The sequence below is a fragment of the Anastrepha obliqua genome, chromosome 2 (assembly GCF_027943255.1).
Source record: "Anastrepha obliqua isolate idAnaObli1 chromosome 2, idAnaObli1_1.0, whole genome shotgun sequence".
NCBI classification, from domain to species: domain Eukaryota; kingdom Metazoa; phylum Arthropoda; class Insecta; order Diptera; family Tephritidae; genus Anastrepha; species Anastrepha obliqua.
This window is the reverse complement of record NC_072893.1, coordinates 104148142-104169415: the sequence shown is the minus strand read 5'-3', so window position 1 is coordinate 104169415 and position 21274 is coordinate 104148142. Positions and strand designations below refer to the sequence as shown.

General features: G+C 38.4%; 1 protein-coding gene across 5 annotated transcripts in view; it reads left to right on the top strand.

Annotated features, from left to right (window-relative positions):
• Positions 1–19218, top strand: part of LOC129239243 (acidic phospholipase A2 PA4) — an 85568-nt gene extending 66350 nt beyond the window's left edge. For all 5 annotated transcript variants that reach the window (XM_054874597.1, XM_054874600.1, XM_054874598.1 and 2 more), the window contains 5 exons: positions 11779–11940; positions 12000–12169; positions 12243–12437; positions 12495–12582; positions 18362–19218. In XM_054874597.1, the coding sequence (XP_054730572.1) occupies positions 11780–11940; positions 12000–12169; positions 12243–12437; positions 12495–12582; positions 18362–18458 (711 nt within the window). In that variant the 5' untranslated portion in view covers position 11779 and the 3' untranslated portion in view covers positions 18459–19218. The remainder of the gene's footprint in view (positions 1–11778; positions 11941–11999; positions 12170–12242; positions 12438–12494; positions 12583–18361) is intronic.
• The last annotated feature ends 2056 nt before the right edge of the window (positions 19219–21274 follow it).

Below are 21274 nucleotides of genomic sequence, written 5' to 3'. Positions count from 1 at the left end.
TATTAACTTAAGTTGAATTAAGTTATTGTAGTTTAACTTACTTAACTTAAGTTAAATTATTAAGTTACGTTAAGTTAAATTAACTTAATTATGTTTAGTTAAATTAGCTTAATTAGGTTTAATTATTACTTATTATGTTAATATTAACTTATTAAGTTAAGTTAAATTATTTAGATAAGTTAAGATAAATTATTGAGTTAAGTAGAGTTAAATTAAGTTAGATTAACTTACTAAGCTAAGTTAAGTTAAATTATCAAGCTAAGTTAAGTTAAATTATTAAGTTAAGTTAAGTAAAATTTTTAAGTTACGTTAAGTTAAGTTAAGTCAAGTTAATTTATTAAGTTAAGTTAAGTTAAATTAAGTTAGTTTAACTTTTAAGTTAAGCTAAGTTGAATTATTAAGTTAAGTTAAATTAAGTTAGTTTAATTTAGTAAGTTAAGTTAAACTATTAAACTAAGCTAAGTTAAATTAATTTTTAAGTAAAGTTAAGTCTAGACTAACTAACATTTAACAGTCGAGTCGTTTCTACGGTTGAGAGCATATTGAAGAAATTCAATTTTTATGTACGAGCCCACGTTCCCCCGACAGTCGGTTGCACATTACTCGAACAAAATGGATTTAAGTCCGACCAAGGGCTGTCACTTCAACAGCTATCTCCTAAAATTTATGGGAATGTTTTATGATTTAAACTGTTTTAGCGGTCTTCACCTGCATAGTATTCATATTTTTATTTTGTGAGCTCAAGACCTTTTTCTTTTTGATTGTCATCTAAGGGATTTTGGCTGGGTTTAATAAAGCGGCACAGTACTTTCTTTCTCTCCACGACACCAAGTGAATCTAAGTCCTTTTCCATCAGATATTTTCAATCCAAAGGAGGCATTCTTCTTTCTCTGTTACCACCGCGGCTGCTACCGCATCAATGCTTTCTCTATAGTTCTCTCACACAGCTCATCCTACATTCACATCACAGCGAAATTACGTCCTTTTTCACTTCAATCTACGCAATTATATATTATTCTTCAGTCATTTATTAAAATTTGAATACAGAAAATAGTCGCAGCGTGCTTAATCTGTAGAATATGCTACCATAGCGACTGCGAACTTGTCTACCGATGCGTGAGTCTGGTGGATGAGAATATTTTACCTCGCAATACGCAATAATTTTAGCCTCAAATCGGTCTCTTATACAATCAAACAGCTCTGCTCAGTATGCAGCAGTGATCATCGTTTTACGCTTCTCAAGGGAGACCGCACCCACCCAAAAATAAATAGTATTCGATGTTCTTGCTGGCCAACAGACTCGACATTTTCAGCACCGATGAGAAGCCCCGATTTACCACGAGAAGCCCACTGTGTCGACTGTTGCTTAGCTTTTGATGTGTTGTGCTAAAGCCACGTCTCGTTCACGGCTGGAATTCAAAATGGTTAAATGCTCCTTTGAAGTTGTCAAACGATGGCGTTTATTGTCAATTGTGCAAAAATGCGAGGTCCTTCTTCCGAATAGATTTTTCATATCCAAATATTTTTGCCAAACTGAAATGACTAACATATTGAAGTTCGTGCATCTTTACTCGCCGCTCATCCCGTGGTACATCGCGGATATTTTGGACCTTTTCTGTCACATGTTTGAGTAAACGAAAAGTTTGTGACCAATGAAAATTCCATAATTTTCCATGATAATTTTTTCAGTTTGCGTGAAGATGTTTTCGCTCAAAAACAATTCACAATTAAATGAAAACCGCCTGGTATTCTGGCATTTGTAAATTATGTTGGCGAATATGTAAATTTTGTTGCTGTGTTGGGATCTTAATTTGGAAATGCCATGATGCCAAGCTAGTTGCACTTAATTCGCGAACTGGCCTAGTGGTTAATGAGCAAATGAGTTCACTTTTTTTCATTTTAACGAAAATGCTGATGGTTCCCCTACTTCAAATGGGTGCCACAACAAAATTATTTAACAGATCGGCGAGAAATTTAGTATGCGTTCTTTTGAAAGCTGCTTCTTAATGTGTGAGATTTTAAATGGCAATACCATCAATTCTAATTTCCAGGCACTTATTGATCCGCCCTGGTAATAAGAAAATATCACTTACAATGGCTTAAGGACTCGCATTATTGTAGTAAACAGTTAGCAGTACGTGATTTTCAGCTTCTGTTTGCACTTATGTACTCGTAACTCATTTGACGTGGAGTAGCACTCATACATATGCATTTTTGGCTTAAGTTCATTTGTTTGGTTTATTAAATATTGTTTGATCTTCTGTTAGTTTCAGTAGCTTTTTAGCGCAATAGACGCTTATTGAATATGTAAATATTTGTAGGGCACTCGAATGTTTGGTTCATTATTGAATTAACCTGTCGATTGCGTTAAAGAATGTGAATTGTGCAAATTGAAGAGACCACTGGCAAGCTGCTTTAACTAAGCGACAAGTGCTTTAAACAAGCCCTGCAGGGCAATGTATTCTAGTAGTGTCGAACTGGTGCGTTTCTGTTGAATTACTTTAGAACCATTACTAATTGGCATTCTTTTAATATTTCATATATATTTATATATACATATCTATAGATTAAAAGGTATATTTGAACTTAAAAGTGGGGATATGAAAGGACATTTAAAGATCTTGGAAGACTTCCTAGATAGTCCCATTCTTCATAGAATCCAATCCAATACTCTTCAGGAACTTCCAAGTTATAATTAATGAACGAACAGACTGGAGAACTAACTCTATAACTTTCAAACCTGGCTCCCAGCTATGGTTTACTGATGGGTCCAAATTGGAAAATGGTAGAACAGGGGCAGGAATCAATGGGCCCAAATTCAAAAAATCGATTCCGATGGGATCCTAGCCAACAACATTCCAGGCAGAAATACATGCCATTGAAATATGTGTGAGAGAATGCCTTAGCAGGAAAATGAGAGGTACTCACATCTACATACTTTCAGATAGACAAGCGGCTCTAAAAGCCCTTCTATCAACAACTATCACCTCTAAATTGGTAAATGATTACCTAAACCTTCTAAACACGTTAGGAAACCTCAACATAGTAACACTAGGCTGCATTCCGGGACATGAAGGACATGAGGGAAATGAAATGGCTGATGACCGTGCAAAACAAGGAGCAAATATGCAACTTACTGGTCCTGAGCCTTTCTATGGACTGACAAAAGGCCACATTAAAGAATTCCTTAGGAGATGGGAAGAAAGAAAACTTGCCGCACACTGGCTAAACTGTGCCGGTCAGCGTCTAGCCAAACTATTCCTAAGTCCCAACAAAGGAATATCTGACAAACTTCTCTCACTAAACAGAGTAGATCTGCGTCTTTTAACAGGATACCTTACAGGTCACTGCAGCCTGAGGTACCATCTAAATAATATTGGTCTATCCGAGACCAATGTCTGCCGCTTTTGCGAAATGGGCATAGAAAGCTCAGAACATGTGCTTTGTGAATGTCCTGCGTTGGGCAGACAGAGACTTCACCACCTTGGTGGTATCGTAGTCTCTCCATGCAATCTTTGGAACAACAAACCCGAAATTGTGCTAAAATTTTTAAAAAGCCTAAAACTCTAGGGTTACAAAATAGGCCTTTCACAATAGATCAGCTCTGGTCGTAGTGCGTAATGGCCTTCTAATAATAATAATAATAACTATATAATTGGCGCTTACACGCGCGCGTTTGGCCGAGCTCCTCCTCCTATTTGTGGTGTGCGTCTTGATGTTGTTCCACAAATGTAGGGACCTACAGTTTCAAGCCGACCCCGAACGGCAGATATTTTTTATGAAGAGCTGTTTCATGGCAGAAATACACTCGCAGGTTTGCCATTGCCTGCCGAAGGGCGACCGCTATTAGAAAAAACTTTTTCTTCATTTTCATCTTTCACAGAAATTCGAACCTATGTTCTCCCTGAACTCCGAATCGTGGTCACACACCAACCCATTCGGCTATGACGACCGCATATACCCCTGTAAAAAATTGAGCGACTAATCTCTAAAAAGAACTAGTCTCCATAATGTACAATTGGGTATTAATTCGATAATTTCGATCACTTCTTCAAAATTTGAATGCAAAGAGGCTGTGAAGAAAACATAAATAACCGCTGCACTCCTACTTGACGGCAATGGCAATATGTAAAGATGATAGCTGGAGATTCTGAAGGCCCTGGTTCGAACCAACTCTTGGGCATAAGAATTATAAACAGTCAAACTGTTTATAAAGTTTACATGTAATATTTGAATTGAAAAGAAAAACTTAAATATTAAAATTTACAAAGCATTTGGAATATGGAATATGGTTCGATAGTCTGGCTGCTGCATAGTTTTTACTTCTTGCCTTAAGATATTTTCTGAGATGCTCGCTACATCGTCTATCATTCACCCCCGCTAGTTGTCAAAAATGCTGAGAATAATAAGTATAGACAAACCATTTCTTCAGGTGGGAGTTAACCTGAATATTTCCTCTGAAGTATGAAGGCACTTTGCCCTTTTTTTTAACTATTAAAACAAATTACGAGCTTCATGAACAATTTCCATCCTTACGCCAAGATTTTAACTTTCACTCTAAAAGTTTTAACATATCGGACCCACTTTCTATAGTTAACAAAACGATACAATCTTCTCTCAATAAAAGATAGGAAATGATCAACAATTTCCCGGAACAACCGCCAGGTGACGCTCTAAGTCAACAGATTTGAGTTCTTTTTTTTCTGTGATTAATATTCTACCACTGTACGGGTCCTCGATTTTCACAGTTTTAAAAATGGATTTGAATTTAAAACAACAAGTTTGTATTAAATTTTGGTTAAACATTTATTCAGTGTTCCGAAAACGTTAGGCATGTTGGGACACTTCGGTAGGGATATTTGAAAGAAAGCAAGCGTTTACGAGTGACGCGAACGCTTCAGAAGAGATCGTGAGTCCATCGAGAATAACGAACGTAATGGCAGACCGTCGACATCGAAAAGTGATGAAAACATCAATAAATTGAAAGAAAAGTTGATCAAAAACCGCAAATTAACAATTAGAGAACTGGCAGAGGACATGAGCATTGCTTATGGATCCGTTCGAAACATTGTAGTTGGATTGCGCCGTGTTGTTACAAAGTTTATCCCAAAGGACTTGAATTGCATGCAAAAAAGAACCAAGTTGATATCGAATATTGCTAAAGATATTATTTCGAAGTCTGAATCCGAACCAATATTCATCAAGTGCATCATTACTGGCGACGAGACAGGGGTTTATGAGTACGACACGCAATCTAGACATCAGATCAAGCGAGTGAGTTGAGAACTCCGCATGCACCAAGACTAAAAAAACCACGTCGATTTCAATCAAAAAAGAAAGCGATGCTCACGGTTTTTATGGATGGCAACCGTATTGCGTTGACACGAATTTTTGGCAGAATGTCAGACAGTTTATATCGACTATTATTTCTACGTTATGCGACGTTTATGGTTTATATTAAGCAAAAATTTGTGGAAGTTTGGATTTTGCACCATGACAACGCGCCGTAGCATAGTTCGCTTACTATCTGTGACCATTTTTTTTTTTTGACCAAGAACAAAGACAAGAAACGACCAAGAAATACCATCCAAATTCCATTCTGTTCTATCGAGTTAAAAAACCATCACGAGGAACGCGTTCTAACAGCCGGAAGGAAGTAATGGAAACATCAAAGATGGCTCTGATGTCAATACCGAAAATAGAGTAATGTTTCGAAAGCTGGAACGAACGCTAGCATAAGTACGTTGCAGTTTATGTGAAGTACTTTGAAGGCGGTAACATCACTTTTGAAGAATAAATTTGTGTTGCGAATTTTTTGAATATATTCCGGGAACTTTTTGTGCAAGGTAGTATTCCCAAAGTTTCATTCGGCTGACGAATTCTTTCTTTAGCTGTACCAATCCCTCGTGTCGGTTCAATGGGACGATGGCAATCGTTGGGATTATTATTAATTTATTGCGCCTTGTAGTGGACTCTTATAATAAAATTACGTTTTATTTGAGAAGAAATTGTTGGAATGCATGGCTTCAGTACGCCCCCGTATGCGCTTTAAATTTTTCATTTCGTAAGCCATCTGAGAGAGGCAGCTATTTGCTTAACAAGTAATATGATAAATGAAAGGCGCAAAATGGCGAGGAGGAAGTTTTGCGCAAGTCATTTGATCGCTGGATAATTAAACCTAAATTTATCTTCAATCCTATCTAAGCTTCACTTATCTTATCGCACTGGGTGTGCTCTCAGGCATATCCCTGCTTCCTATTTTAATTGAAATAGAAGCTCGTTTGAGCACTTTAGATTAGAGGGCATATCCGATCTAAAAAATGGGGATATGAAAGAATATTTAAAGATCGACATACTCCTATTATTTTTATGGGGTTGATACATTATTTATTTTTATTTATTTATTTTATTTTATTTAAGTCAAATATACAACCATAGGTTATTTTTACAATGATTGACCTTAGGAATAGATTACATATTTAACAACTACATAATTAACGACTACAAAAATTAATAATATAACTAAAATTAAAATTACAGTTGTGGTAAAAAATAATAATTCTATCACCTCCAAACCTGGCTGCCAGATAAGGTTTGCCAGATAATAAAGATGGATCGAAATTGGAAGAGGGTAGAAAAGGGGCGAGAATCAATGGGCTTAAGATAAAAAAAAATCGATTCCAATGGGTTCGTACCCAACAATCTTCCAGGCAGAAACACATGCCATCGAGATATGTTATGTGCGAGGAAAATGAGAGGAGCCCTCATTTACAAACTCTACTTTCAGATAGTCGGGCGGCTTTGAAAGCACTTCTTCTTTCTTAAAATGTTAGGGAATTTCAACACAGTGTTAATAGGTTGGGTTCTTGGCCATGAGGGATATGAGGGAAATGAAATGGCTGATAATCTAGCCAAAAAAGCGCCAAGCATGTCTCTAATTTGTTTTGAGCCTTTCTTTGCACTTGCAAAAGACACTATTAACGAATTTCTCAGAAATTGGGAGAAGAAGAAATTCGTTGAACACTGGTAAAATTCTATTGGTTAGCGACAAGCGAAACAATTCCTAACGCCGGGCAGAGGAATTTCTGATAAGCCACTTTCCTTCAGCAGAGTAAGCTTAGATTTTTAACCGGTTACTTTATAGGCCACTGTAGCCTTTATAGGCCAATTTTTGTTAAACGAAATTGGTCTCTTTGATACCATCATCTGTCGATTCTGTGAAATGGGCACTGAAAATTCAGAACACATTCTTTGTAAATGTCCTGCACTAGGCAGAAAAAAGCTATACCACCTCAGTGGTATTGACGTGCATTCATTATAAATTATGGAATAATAAACCACAAATGTGTTAAAATTCTTAAAAGCCTCTACTTATATGGCACCTGCTCGCAGTGCGCAGTAGCCTAATAATAATACTAATCTTATCTTCAAGGTTCAATTCAACCAAGCTTTACTGTATACACTTGTACTTGTTTAGAGGTGTGAATTTTCTGCGCTCGCTTGCTTTTGGTTTATGATTTTTTTTTATGTAAGATTTTCTGTGACGACTATTGACCTTCACCCCTCTAAAGCGTACATGCCTTTGTATATTTAATTTATAAGTGGATATACACTTAGAAAGATTAGTTGGATCAGCTTCTCGTATGCCCTTAAATAATAATAATTAATTGGATTGTGCAACAAGTTAAGTAGTTACTTTGGTCAGATATGTTTGTACACATTTATTTGGATATTAGCTTTGAGATGGATTAACTTAGAAGCTAAACTGCTCTACAAAAATTATAATATATGAACTGCGTTTATACAAGTGTAATAAGTACCAACACACAAGTAAATGTGTTGCTCATAAAAAAAGAAATAAAACTACACAAAAATAACGGTAATGGCCTCTAACAAAATTGGATAGAAACTTAATGCTCTATAAACAAACCGATAGATATAGCACCAACACACATAATTACATGCATACCAATGTACAATATATTTACATACATACCGAGTAGGGAAGTCTACTCGTTCGGAACTGGTGCCCTATTGAATAGTATTTCTATGGTTTTTATGCACACAAGAAATCAGCGAATTTTACGCTTTATACTACTTTGCATGTATGTGTGAGGAAACCATAATTGTAATGTTGTAATCTGTCTGTTTTCAAACTGGAAGATAACTTCACATTTGCCTAGACGCCTGGTATTAGAAATTCTCAATTTTGTAATACTTCACTGATAATTTCTGGCACTAGCTCGAGTCATCCACAGGATACTGAACCATATCCAACGTTTTCGCATTACATCCAACTACGTAAAAACTTTAACGGTCTCAAATCGCAATCCAATGTGGCCAAGACTATGTAATTGAACTTACTGCTATTCTGATCTCTGATAGTGGAGTATAGGGCTTGAGTAAACTCATTGTTTGATGGGGCTAGATGATAAGGTTCGTGTCTTCAATTATCCCATATGTTTATGTAATTGGCGCGTACACCTTTTCCTGAGTGTTTGGTCGACCTCCTGCTCCGATTTCTACTGTGTGAATTCATGCTATTCTGCAAGAGGAGACCGCGGTTATAGCGGGTCTTCAATTGCACTGCGCATGTTTTCAATTGCACTGCTTAAAAAGACGGCCACCGTATCTCTCTAGCGCTCACTATTGGCTGAAATGGTCTTTCGAGCTGACCTGCTGGTTTTTCGATCTGCAGATGCGTGTATTTATGTACATAAATTTTTAATAAATATTATAAAGGGTGGTTAAGTTTCAAGGGCCGGTGTTGATTTTGAATAAAATACCATTTTTTAAGAAATTATTGTCATTTCTCTTTATTATGATAATATTGGTATGGCTCAATTACGTATTGAATAAAATATCGGCCAAATGACCGCCGCGGCCTCGGCGGCACACCTCCAAAGACCACCAAATGCAAATAGTTCCTTATCTGAAGGGTGGTTAAGTTTTAAGGGCCGGTGTTGATTTTGAATAAAATACCATTTTTTCAAGAAATTATTGTCATTTTTCTTTATTATGATAATATTGATATGGCTCAATTACGTATTGAATAAAATATCGGCCAAATGATCGCCGCGGCCACGGCGGCACACCTCCAAAGACCACCAAATGCAAATAGTTCCTTATCTGAAGGGTGGTTAAGTTTTACAGGCCGGTGTTGATTTTGAGTAAAATACAATTTTTTTTAAATTATTGTCATTTCTCTTTATTATGATAATATTGATATGGCTCAATTACGTATAGAACAAAATATCGGCAAAATGGCCTCGGCGGCACACCTCTATCCGATGGTCCGAATTTTCGATGACGCTGAGGCATAATTGAGGTTCGATGCCGTTAATTTGCCGAATTATCTCATCCTTTAGCTCTTGAATTGTTGCTGGCTTATCGACGTACACCTTTTCTTTTAAATAACCCCAAAGAAAGAAGTCGCACGGTGTCGTTGACGTTTACGTGTGGTTCACATTCAACATCGGCCCTTGAAATTTAACCACCCTTTATTGCCATCCTCAGGATATGCGACATTTCGGTAGAATATGGCGTTCAATTTGAGCTGTTTTAAAGTTCAAGCCCCGAAAAGATAACGAAGCAGATGGTCGATTGCTGCACAATTTGGACGTAGTAAGTGAATAAACTGCAATGGAAAATTCTCTTTCACCTGCTGCGTGAACCTTTGGTTGTTGTAGTCCACAGCGGTTCGATGCTGATAGAATGCGTAGGTCACTTCTTCATCGATATGCCTCTTATTAATAGTAATCTTTGCTAAAAAATTCGCTTCCAGAGCACCGCCTATAGAATGATCTGTAATATCACAGTTTCTGACTAATTTCAAATGCATCGACAATCAATATAAATTCTGTCGCATAGCTATTGGAATAAGTTTGAGCCTTCTTAAAGGATATCCCAGGAAATGAGCGGCTTCCCCAACCCATTTTGTGGCCTAAGAAAGGGCAACTTATCCTCTTCTAATCGGAAAGTAGAGGAAAGGTAAAGAAGATCATGCTAGGACCATCTACCGCGTCTATCGCAAATAAAATCAATGATAGATAGCTTTAACCTAAACCGATTTAATAATTGTATGGAATTAAATAGGAATAATTTAAGAATCATTGCAGAAATGCCGGGTACGCATACATTTTTCATCTTTGCTTTGTCTGCTTCTTCCCGAAGTATCTAAACTTAGTGACATGGCACGCAGAGATGGACAGAGATGGACAGTGACAGAGATGATGTCTGAAAGACTCTTTCTCCTCCTAATTCTTGCCGCTTCTGCAATAGGCGAAATGAGGGACATTTAATATTTGAGCATGTCGACCTAGGAGAGATGTTTTCCCTTGAACGATTAAGTTGCTCCTTTGAATGCCTGACGTCCCATTCTGGCCATAAAAAATAAAATAAATAATTGGCGCGTGCACTTCTGTTAGGTGTTTGGCCGAGCTCCTCCTCCTATTTGTGGTGTGCGTCTTGATGTTGTTCCACAAATCGAGGGACCTACAGTTTCAAGCCGACTCCGAACGACAGATATTTTTATGAGGAGCTTTTTCATGGCAGAAATACACTCGGGGGCTTGCCATTGCCTGCCGAGCGGCGACCGCTATTAGAAAAATGTTTTTATTAATTTTGCTTCCACCGAGATTCGAACCAACGACCTCTCTGTGAATTCCGAATGGTAATCACGCACCAACCTATTCGGCTACGACGGCCGACCAATAGGCCATAGGTAACAAACATTTTGTAGCGTTACCAGTCAGACTATCTACCCATCTCGTTTTGGCTGCAGTGACAATGCTACTTCTGCCACGCAGTTTGTAGGTTGAGAGGAGTATACCTGCAATCTCCATACCACGAGGGAGGCGAGTGGTATGTCTCTCTCTCGCTAATTTGTCAGCCTTACAATCGCGTGTGTCTCACCATGCTCTAGCACCCATATCAAGTGGATTCGGAAATATTCCGACATTTCATTTAGAGATGCTCGGCAGTTGTGAGCAATGATGGAATTAGTGACAACCCCATCAAGAGATTTAATGGCCGCTTGGCTGACAGACAGATGCCTCATGAATGGCTATAATTTCTGCCGAAAATACACTACAGTGTTTAGGAAGACGATCCGAAACGCTTACATTTGGCTTCTTACAGTAGACGCCATAGCTAACTTTATCGTCAAGCTTGAAGCCATCAGTCAAGCCACTCACGTCTAGCTGGAATTCTAGCACTAAATAATCGATTAAAATATGCTACATCCAAACAATAGTCAACAGGATTAATTGGGTCCAGACCGAGTGTGTTGGCCGAGTGTCCATTAATTAAGTGAAAAAGTGTGAAAATCAGCTGATTAACTTTCCACCAAAAACCACGAGTTTCAAATAGAACGAGAAAACGAATATTCTTGGCATTCACCCCGCCAAAAGGAAAGAGAAAAAAAACCAATCAGCTGTTACCGGAAATAAGGTGATATCGCCAGATTTGGCTAATGAAGTCTTTTCCACTAGATAGTCACAAATCGTGTACTAAAGACCAGGTAGGAGCTTGCGATGTTTTGGTCCTGTTGTAAAATCAGACCCCATTTGTGGCAGTAGTTTCTCTTTCATTAGGCTCGAAGGATTTTTAGAGAGATGCAAGTCAAAGCACAAGCATTGGCACGGACAGTCTGTAGCTGAGTAGCTGAAATACTACTCAAAACAATGTATCTCACGAACTGCTTATTTTACACTAGATCGAACTTCTTCAAAGTAAAATTTCCTAAATAACATCGACTATATTTACTATCCTTTGCAGCATGTCAAGCCGGCTCTTCATACTCGTACTTACAGTGGCACTAATTGTGGCAGTATTTATAAACGGTGGTAATGGTTCGGCGGTATTGATCTCGGACAATACCATGTCAGTGATGGTGGAACTTTCATCGCGTCATCCATTCTGTAAAATGCACACGGATCGGTAAATTGATACTATAAAAGTTCGAATACTTAAAAGCTCACTCCCATCCCATTATCTAGCGGTGATATTCAACGCATGCTGCTGCAATCGGATCCCAGACGCATCCGACAGGTGCCACGTGAATCGGTTATGGAGCTGAAGGAAGTATGCTTGAAGTCCGGTTCGTATGGACGAGAGTTTAGAGGTGGCTTGGGTTTCATCTATCCTGGCACGAAATGGTGTGGACCAGGTAGTAAGCAGCTTTGAGACTTACATGAACACAAACTTTTGTTTTAACTTTTCCACTTTGATACACTTTTAAGGTACCGCCGCTGTCGACTACAATGACTTAGGGCCACATGTAGCCGAGGATCGGTGCTGTCGCGAACACGATCACTGTCCGAATGTGTTGAATGTGGGCGAGTGTCGTCGTGGTCTCTGCAATACGGGCACTTTTACGCGTTCGCATTGTGATTGTGATGCGCGGCTACGCAAGTGCTTGCAGTCACTTAATACAGGTAAGTGACGTCATCAAGTCTTCATTGAATTTCTATTCACTTTTTACTCTTCCACAGAAACCGCCAACACACTGGGCGCCATCTTTTACAACGTCGTGCAAGTGACTTGTTTTCAAGAGCGCAGCCCCTGCTCGGCGCACCAAAGGTTCGAAGATTTCTATTATCGTACAAATCGTTGTGATATTATGTTTCGTCAAGCCGATCTTTATGTGCCGCCCAATGCGGGCAATGTCATTGAGAAAATTTTGTCACACCCCTATGGTTTGCCACAGAATTTTCTCGACTACCCTGAAGCACCTCAAGATAATGGATACTACGGTCGTTCGTTACGCTCAGACCCAAGCCCGAGCCTAAAAGACAACTTCAATACGTTCACGCGCCGTTTGGGCGTAAAAGTTGCGTCAGTGGGTCTGGCAGCGGTGAATATTTTTCGTGAAATCGTGCAGAGTCCGCGTGGGGTTTGGAACACTTTGAATTCGCGCGTGAGTGCCGATTTGCCAAATGGCAATGGAGGTGGTTCAGGGAGAGAGGGTTACTACTATGGCAGACCGAATAGAGGGCCGCCACAGGGACCCGGGTATTATTATAATCAAAGGAACGAGGTGTCGAGAAATAATTTTTGGGATTATTGAATGAGCGCTAAAGACTGACTAAAGTTGAGGGAATTAGTTTATGATGACTTTAAGATAGACTTTTTTGTTAATTTATTATTTTACGTTTTCGCTTGCTTAAATTCTTAAGTTGTTCTGTTTTTAAGTTAGTTTAAGTGTTTAATTGTGCCAATTAAATTGGAATTTTTTGTAATTCGTGATGGCATTATTTTAATTTATCATATAAGTTTTTAAGTTAAAACAACGTCAGTATTAATAAATTTTATTTTTTGTCTTGATTTTCTTATTTAATAAATTTTTAATTTAAAAAATCAATTTTATTTATTTCTTTCTCTACAATTCATTTCTTCTTCCTTTTGATTGTCTCGATAACCGCTTAAGCGGTTCTGGCAGTTTTTTCCTCGTATCAACCGACGCCAGTTGGACACATCAAGTGAAGCCAAGTCCTTCTCCGCCTGATCTTTCCAACGCACAGGAGGACTTGCTCTTTCTCTGCTACTACCAACGGGTACCGCATCGAATACTTTCACAACCGGAGCGTTTGTAACCATTCGGATGACAAGATCCAGCCAACGAAGTCGCTGGATCTTTATTCGCTGCGCTATGTCTATGTCGTCATAAAGGTCATACAGCTCATCGTTCCATCGCCTGCGATATTCGCCGTCGCCAACGTGCAAAGGTCCAAAAACCTTCCGCAGAATTTATCTCTCAAACACTCCAAGGGACGCCTCATCGGATGTTGCCATCGTCCAAGCTTCTACGCCATACGTTAGGACGGGCATGATGAGAGCCTTGTAGAGTGTTAGTTTTGTTCGTCGAGAGAGGACTTTAGAACTCAATTGCCTACTTAGTCCAAAGTGGCACTTATTAGCAAAAGAGATTCTACGTTGGATTTCAAGGCGTTATCGGTGTTAAAGCTGGTTCCTAGATAAAGGAAGTCTCTAACAACCTCGAAATCAAAACTGTCAACAGTGACGAGGGTGCCGATACGTGAGTTTGTTTGATGACAGGAGGTACTCCGTTTTGTTATCGATCACCATTAGACCTATTCCACCATATTTTTCATAGGAGCTGACGCATGCAGCCGGCATTCAGTCGGTTCCCGCAGTTTTATTGCTCTTTAGCCCCATTATCGCTATTCTCCCCTCATTGTGGTTGGGCAGCGGAACGACAGTCCCGTCGTCATCGATTGGGGGATCGAAATCTGTGACATGCACAGTTGTCACTATTTAGCAAGTTCGAGAAGTGCTCTCTCCATAATTTAAGTATTCTCTGAATATCGTCACGAGATCGCCGTCTTTTTCTTACAGAAAAAAAAAACTATTTACTAAAGAAATTAAATACGCAATTTTATTTAGTGCGAGAAATCGATATTTGATTTCAAGTTAATTCGTAGACGAATGTCGAGAAGAGAGCGAGGCGAGGCTTCTTAACCTCCTACACCTGCAAGAGTGACATATGGAAAATCTAGGGATGACAGTTCTCATCAGATCGAAGAAAATCTATGGAGCGCTGGTCTAACAGGAAGCGCTTGACCAAAAACAGAAACGATTAATCCTTCTGCAGCCATCAATTCGAACTTTTTGATTTTTGGTTAGATTGGTGATAAACTACCGGGTTCATATCATCATCAAAAAAGTACATTTTTTACTACAAATCTGGAATCCTGCAGAACATTTTTGTACCGCTTAGTTGAACTACCTAGGGTTTGGCCAGACCATGGCATGTTTTCGTATAAATTTAACGATTCATTTGATTTGTGTTTTTGAAATATTTGTCAAATTATTTTTGAATTTAGAAATTTAAAATATATTATTTACTTTCATTTTATTTATTATTTTTTTTTAAATAAAATAAAATAAAATTAAAAAAATTTTATTACGTTGTATGACAAAATCAAACTTTTTCCACACTAACCATATCCCAGCAATGGATTCTGGTAGAGAGGACAAAAAAAAATAAATAGCTTTGAAAAAAACATTCCGAAATTTTTTGGCGTAAGTTTTAAAATATCAGAAATTTTATAATTCCAATGGAAATACAAACATTTTTTGGTGAGCCTCCCTTTCAATAACTGGAATGTCTCTGTGCCAGTGAACCAATGCACGGTTCGCGATCTACCTAAACTATTGCAGCCTCAAGCGCTTCATAAAGGAAGAAAATAAGACCTCAAGAAGGGAATCCTATTAATCATTTGAAACGACGAAACTAATCCAATTTGACAACCAAGCTACTGCTTCCTTAATCCCGGCTACATACGCTTCGAAGAACTACAGTGATCCGGAAGCCTAAATTTGAGCTTGATGGGGAGCTCCTCCCAGAATACTCCCTCACTCGTCCAACCTCGAACCATCCGTAATCAAGTTTTCCATGTTCCGCTAGAGCCCAGAGAGGGTGTATATTGATCGAACACCATGGGGATGACCTCAAAGTTTTTAGGAATACTAGAGTGTCCGTAGCTTAAGTCTAGCTTATGGCCCGAACACCAATTTAATTAATAAGATAGCGCGCAATGCTTCCACTTTTAAAGAGAATTACGAATGTGTAATTATTTTTCCAATGAAGTACGCTTTTTTCGAATAGAAGCTAAGAGATAAAATATTATATGCAAACAAATTTAAAATTTTACTTTATATTGGCTATGTAGATTTGCGGGATATTCATTTAATTTTATTGCTAAAAACTTCTATTGCTGTTATTTGCCGTGCAGCACTTTTTACTGCTGGGTAAGTGCTAGTCCTTTTTCTTTTCAAATCTAGCTGCAGAAATCGAGGTGCGCTGTTGCCTTGTCACGCGCAGTCGCTTCTGCTATTCGATTTGTTTAAAGTCAAAGTGGTGGTGCTGTCGCTATTTTCTTTTTGAAGCCAAAACAAAGGCAAAAGCAAAAGATTAGAATGTTGGACTTCAAATCCTGGAAAGTGATTTTTGAGCAAACAAATCGCGTGCAATCCTTTCTGTACATAATTCATATGTATATGGTAAATGGTTTTCTTCTCGCACTGAGAGAGATAAGAAGGATAAAAGAATGACGTAAACATGAAATAGACAACCAAGGCATCTCAATAACCGATTTTAGAATGCGATTAGAGATTTAGATGCCTGACCGCCTTAATTTATGTTCCTAATAAAAATTCTACCTGCACAGCTACGTGCATAGGTTCATTATCCTGTTGGAATGTTCCTGCGTCACCGAAGAAATCCACTCCAAATCAATTATAAGCAAATATAACAGTCTGCATACCTTTCGCTGAGGAGTATATCGTGACAGCAGGGGTTCCTCAAGGATCAGTTCTGGGGCCACTGCTATGGAGCTTAATGTATGACGGGTTTCTAAGACTGGATATGCTCCCTAGAACTAAAGTCATTGGATTCGCGGATGACATCGCGGTGGTAATGGTGGCAAAACAAATCCACGAAATTCCACGAAATTGAGAGGATCGCCAGTAATTCTGTTAGCAGGATCAAGGCTTGGCTAAGGTTGGCTCTATGAAGTTGGAATTAGCTGAGCATAAGACCGGTAGTCCTAATAAGCAGCAGAAAGCTAGTAGAAACTATAAATGTAAATGTTGAGACTTTAACTATTAGTTCAAAACCCGCTATTAAATACCTGGGAGTGATGATTGACAGTCGTTTAAACTACAAAACTAACTTGGAATATGCTGTGAAGAACGCATGGAGTGTGCAGTCCTGTCTGTCAGGAATAATGTCGTTTATTGACTGTCTAAATACTGTTCGGTCCAGTAGGTTGCGGTCAGTTTTGTCCTGGATTTCGTCAGCGTAGTCTAGGAGGTGTCTCCTGACGTGCCTGGGAGGCGGCTCGGGCTCAAGCAGGTGTCTGCAGGGGTGAAACCTACGGTAACATCCAAGCAGGAACTGCTTGCTGAGCAGTTTGTTGTGCTCCACTACTGGGAGCATTTGTGCCTCGTTATGTAGGCGTTGGATGGGTGACATCAGGAGGCACCCGGTCGCTGTCCGAATGGCGGTATTTTGACAAGTCTGTAGCTTTGTCCACTGCGAATCACTAGTTCCAGGCAATCAGACAGGCGCAGCATAGTTTAGAACCGGCCGGCCAATTGCCTTAAATGTCGAAAGCAACAGTTCTTTGTCTTTGCCCCAAGTGCTGCTGGCCAGCGATTTGAGGACCTTGTTGCGATTTTGGACTTTAGTGGCAATTGCGGTTGTGTGCGCTGAGAAGGAGAGCAAACTGTCAAAGGTTACACCCAAAATTTTGGGGTTGTTTACTGTCGGTATTGGTGTGTCATCGACTTTTACCTTAAGGGACAGTTTGACCTCCTTTGTCCAGGTGGTGAAGAGGGTCGCCGTGGATTTAGTGGGGGGAAAGTTGGAGATTGCTCGCAGTGAAAAAGCGAGAAAGGTCGGTGAAGTAGTTGTTCACTTTGGAACACAGGCCATCGATGTCATTGCCCGACCCATTATCGTGCAGTCGTCAGCGTATGAGATCAGGGAAACTAACGCTGGTGGTTGGGGGAGCTTCAAGATGTAGAAATTGAACAGCAAGGGAGAAAGGACACCACCCTGCGGTACACCTTGCTTAATCTTTCTCTGCTTTGACGTTTGATCTCGAAATATCACTGACGAGTGCCGACCGCTCAGATAGTTCGCGGACCACCTCTTCAGCCCTGGCGGGAGTGTCGACTGATAAATGTCATCTAGTAGCGTGGAGTGGCTGACTGTATCGAAAGCCTTCTTCAAGTCCAACGCTACTAGGACAGTCCTCTCGCAGGGGCGGTTTTAGTTAAGCCCGCGATTTATCTGGGCGTTTATGGCGGTGAGTGCAGTGGTGGTGCTGTGCACTCGTCGGAAACCGTGCTGATGTGGGGCTGGAGCCAGGTGTTTCGTGTAGACTGAGAGTAGGAGGGCTTCAAGTGTCTTCACTACTGGGGAAAGGAGAGTTATCGGCCGATAAGACTCCCCTTGGTTGACGGGTTTCCCAGGTTTCAGTAGTGGGACCACTCTCCCTACTTTCCACTTGTCAGGGATGATGAGAGTGGCCAGGGACAGATTGAAAACCCTTGTGAGGAATCCTACTCGCAGGGGTCCCAGATGCTTCAGATGCTTCATTTAGGAAAAAAACAAAACATACTTTTCGGAGTTCATTTTGCAGCCTAAATTTAAATATTTGAAGTCATTTTTCTCTACTTTTTGAGTTATGTCATTCTTCTAAACGAGTAGTTTATTGTGTAAATTCCCACTTTACATGCAAATTGCAGCTGATTTGTTCTGCTGTGAAATTTCTTTGATTTGTATGCTAATCTCGTTTCTCTCTAATATCTGTCTCTCTTTCGCTCTTAGGGCTGGTTATAACAAAACGGAACAGGATACCATCTGCGCTCAATGGCAATATCAACCATCTGAAAAATATGTACCTAGTGCACCCGGCCGAACTTAAAGCTGCATAAGAGTGTGTATGTGCATACATACATATACAAATCCATACATATGCAGGGGAACAGCGGCGATAGACAAATAAGAAGCAACTGAACAACGAAAACTTGAACAATTACCCACACACGCACACACGCGCACGCCATTACCTGCATGCATTTAAATATAAATTTATGCTAGCCACTACTTTATGTCTGCAATTGAGCTAAATACCAAACGTCACACACACACATATATGTATATACAACTAAACGCAAGCACTTGCTATAATTACATATCATAATTTGATAATTGAGTAGTGAAGATCAAGTAGCCGAAATACTTGGCTTATAAAGTAGAAATTTGCACAAATCAAAAAACAAAACAAATACACATACATATACAATCGTAGAGTTGTATGTGCGCATATTGAAATGTATGGTGGAAATAGTAGTACAAAGCAATGGAATGTGAAAATCGTACAAATGAAAATGAAAATGGTGAAAATGTGCAGGACCTAATAGCAAATATTGATATTTTTAGATGCGTATACAAGAATTTGTATCTGGCTTGCTGAGGATTTATGAACAGCCTTGTAATGTGAATTAATTGGGTAGGAATTTCGATGTGATAATCTAAGCGCAGAAGCGAAAAACTTATTTCCCACTTTTGAGATACAGAAAAAGGTGTAGCAAAAGTTGGTTCAAGTCATTAGAACAATATTTATTCATAAGCGAAACAAAAAATAAATAAAAAGCAAAAATAAAATATGAAGCAAATGGAAAGTCGTGGTTTCACTTGTTGTTTAAAGTAGTGTGTGTCTACTCATTTTATTTTAATTTACTCTATTTTTATATATTTCAATACAATTTGTAATAATTTATCTTTTGTTGGCTGTTTGGCCGAGCTCCTTCTCCAATTTGTGGTGTGCGTCTTGATGTTCTTCCACATATTGAAGAACCTACAGTTTTATGCCGGCTCCGAATGTCTGATGGATTTTTATGAGCAACATTTTCATCATTTGCATGGCAGATCTGCCATGACTCGGAGGTCTGGCATTGTCTGTCGAGGAGCGTCCACTATTAGAAAAAACTTTTTCCATTTATTTATTTATTTATTATGAATATAGTGAAACTCACAGTCAGTCAGCTTTTGTTCGTCCAAAAGAAGTGTCTACTAAAAAGAGGCTAGCTTCTTCCGATACAAAAGATTTGGTATAGAAAAAAATGTCTGTTGAATGGAAGTGGCCGGCTAAAAGAGATGTCCGTTAGGAGAGGTTACACTGTATTTGACTAGTTTATATAAAAACATTTGCTGTATTTTGTCCACAGTGGGTTTCGGACCTGAGCCTTGGTATTCACGCACCAGCCATTTGGCGTAGGTGTCCGCAATTATATATAATTTTTCTATAATAATTTTTTTTTGTTTGTTTTATTTTAAAATTTTTAGGAAACTTATTTTTATTTAAATTAGCGTATGTGACCGCTATATCTAATTTTTTTATTCTTTTATAATTTTTTTTGTTTTGTTTTATTTTATTATTTTTATGAAACTTATTTTTAGTTAAATTAGTCAGTTTAGTTTGGCTTAATTTAATTTAACTTTATTTTTTTTCATTTTATTTTTATTTTAAAATTTACTTTATATCATTTTGTTTTATTTTATTTTACTATATTTCCTTTTACATATTTTACTTTACTTCCTTAGTTTTTTTAATTTTCTTCTTTTATTCCATTTTATTTTATTTTAGTTTACTTTGCTTTACTTTACTTTATTTAATTTTCTTTTCCTCGTTTTCATTTTATTTTTTTTATTAATTTTGATCTTTTCTTATTTTCATTTTACTTTTTTTAATGTCTTTTATTCTTTTTTTTTGTTGTTGCCACTTTATTTTTTTCATTTTCGAATTTCTATTTAATTCTTTTTATTAATTTTTCCTTCTTTATTTTCTTTTTATACATACTTTAGTTACTTCATTAATTTTCTTCTCTTATTTTACTTAGTTTAATTTATTTGTAGGTATTTTTTGTTTTCACTTTATTATCATTTTTTATTTTAATTTTATTTTATTAATTGTTTCCCTTTAATTTTTTATTTTAGATTTAATTTTCCTATTTTTACTTAATTTTTTATTTAATTTGCATTTCATTTTTTATTTATATTTAATTTATTTATTTTGCCTTTGGTTGGTTGGTTGGTTTAAGGGTGACCCCGCATCGGAGTGCCACATAGACCGCAAGTTGGGTCCGTTGTGTTGCCCTAGAGCTCATTATTTTATATGATTTCCCCACCTAACCGAGATTTTTATTGTAGATTTTGGTCAAAGTTATTAATTCGTTTCGAGAATTTGATGAGAGATTCGATTTTCAGGTTCGAGAGTACTGAAAGATTGTCAATTGTTGGAGAGCCTAGAAGAGCGAGTCGACTTCTGGCTAGACCGGGACAACTGCACAGCAAATGTCTGCTCGATACTTCCTCATCTTCGTCCTCGCAGTATCTGCACAGGTCGTTCTGAGGAACCCCGAGCCGACGTGCGTGAGTGCCCAAAAGGCAGTGGCCGGTGATAAGAGATATTATATGATAACGCAAGTAGTTTCCACTCGCCACCTCCGATCAGCAATGCTGTGAAATTCTTGATCAATGAGCATTTTACATGTTGAGAGCGGAATCTGGATGTCGGGTAAGTTACTAACATTTGATTGCGCAGCTCCAGCTCTCGCGAGCTCATCAGCTTTGCAGTTACCTTCGAATCCACTGTGGCCCGGTATCCAGATAACTTGGACAGAATTCTGAACACTTATCTCGTTAAGAGATAAGAGACAGGATCGAACCACATCTGAG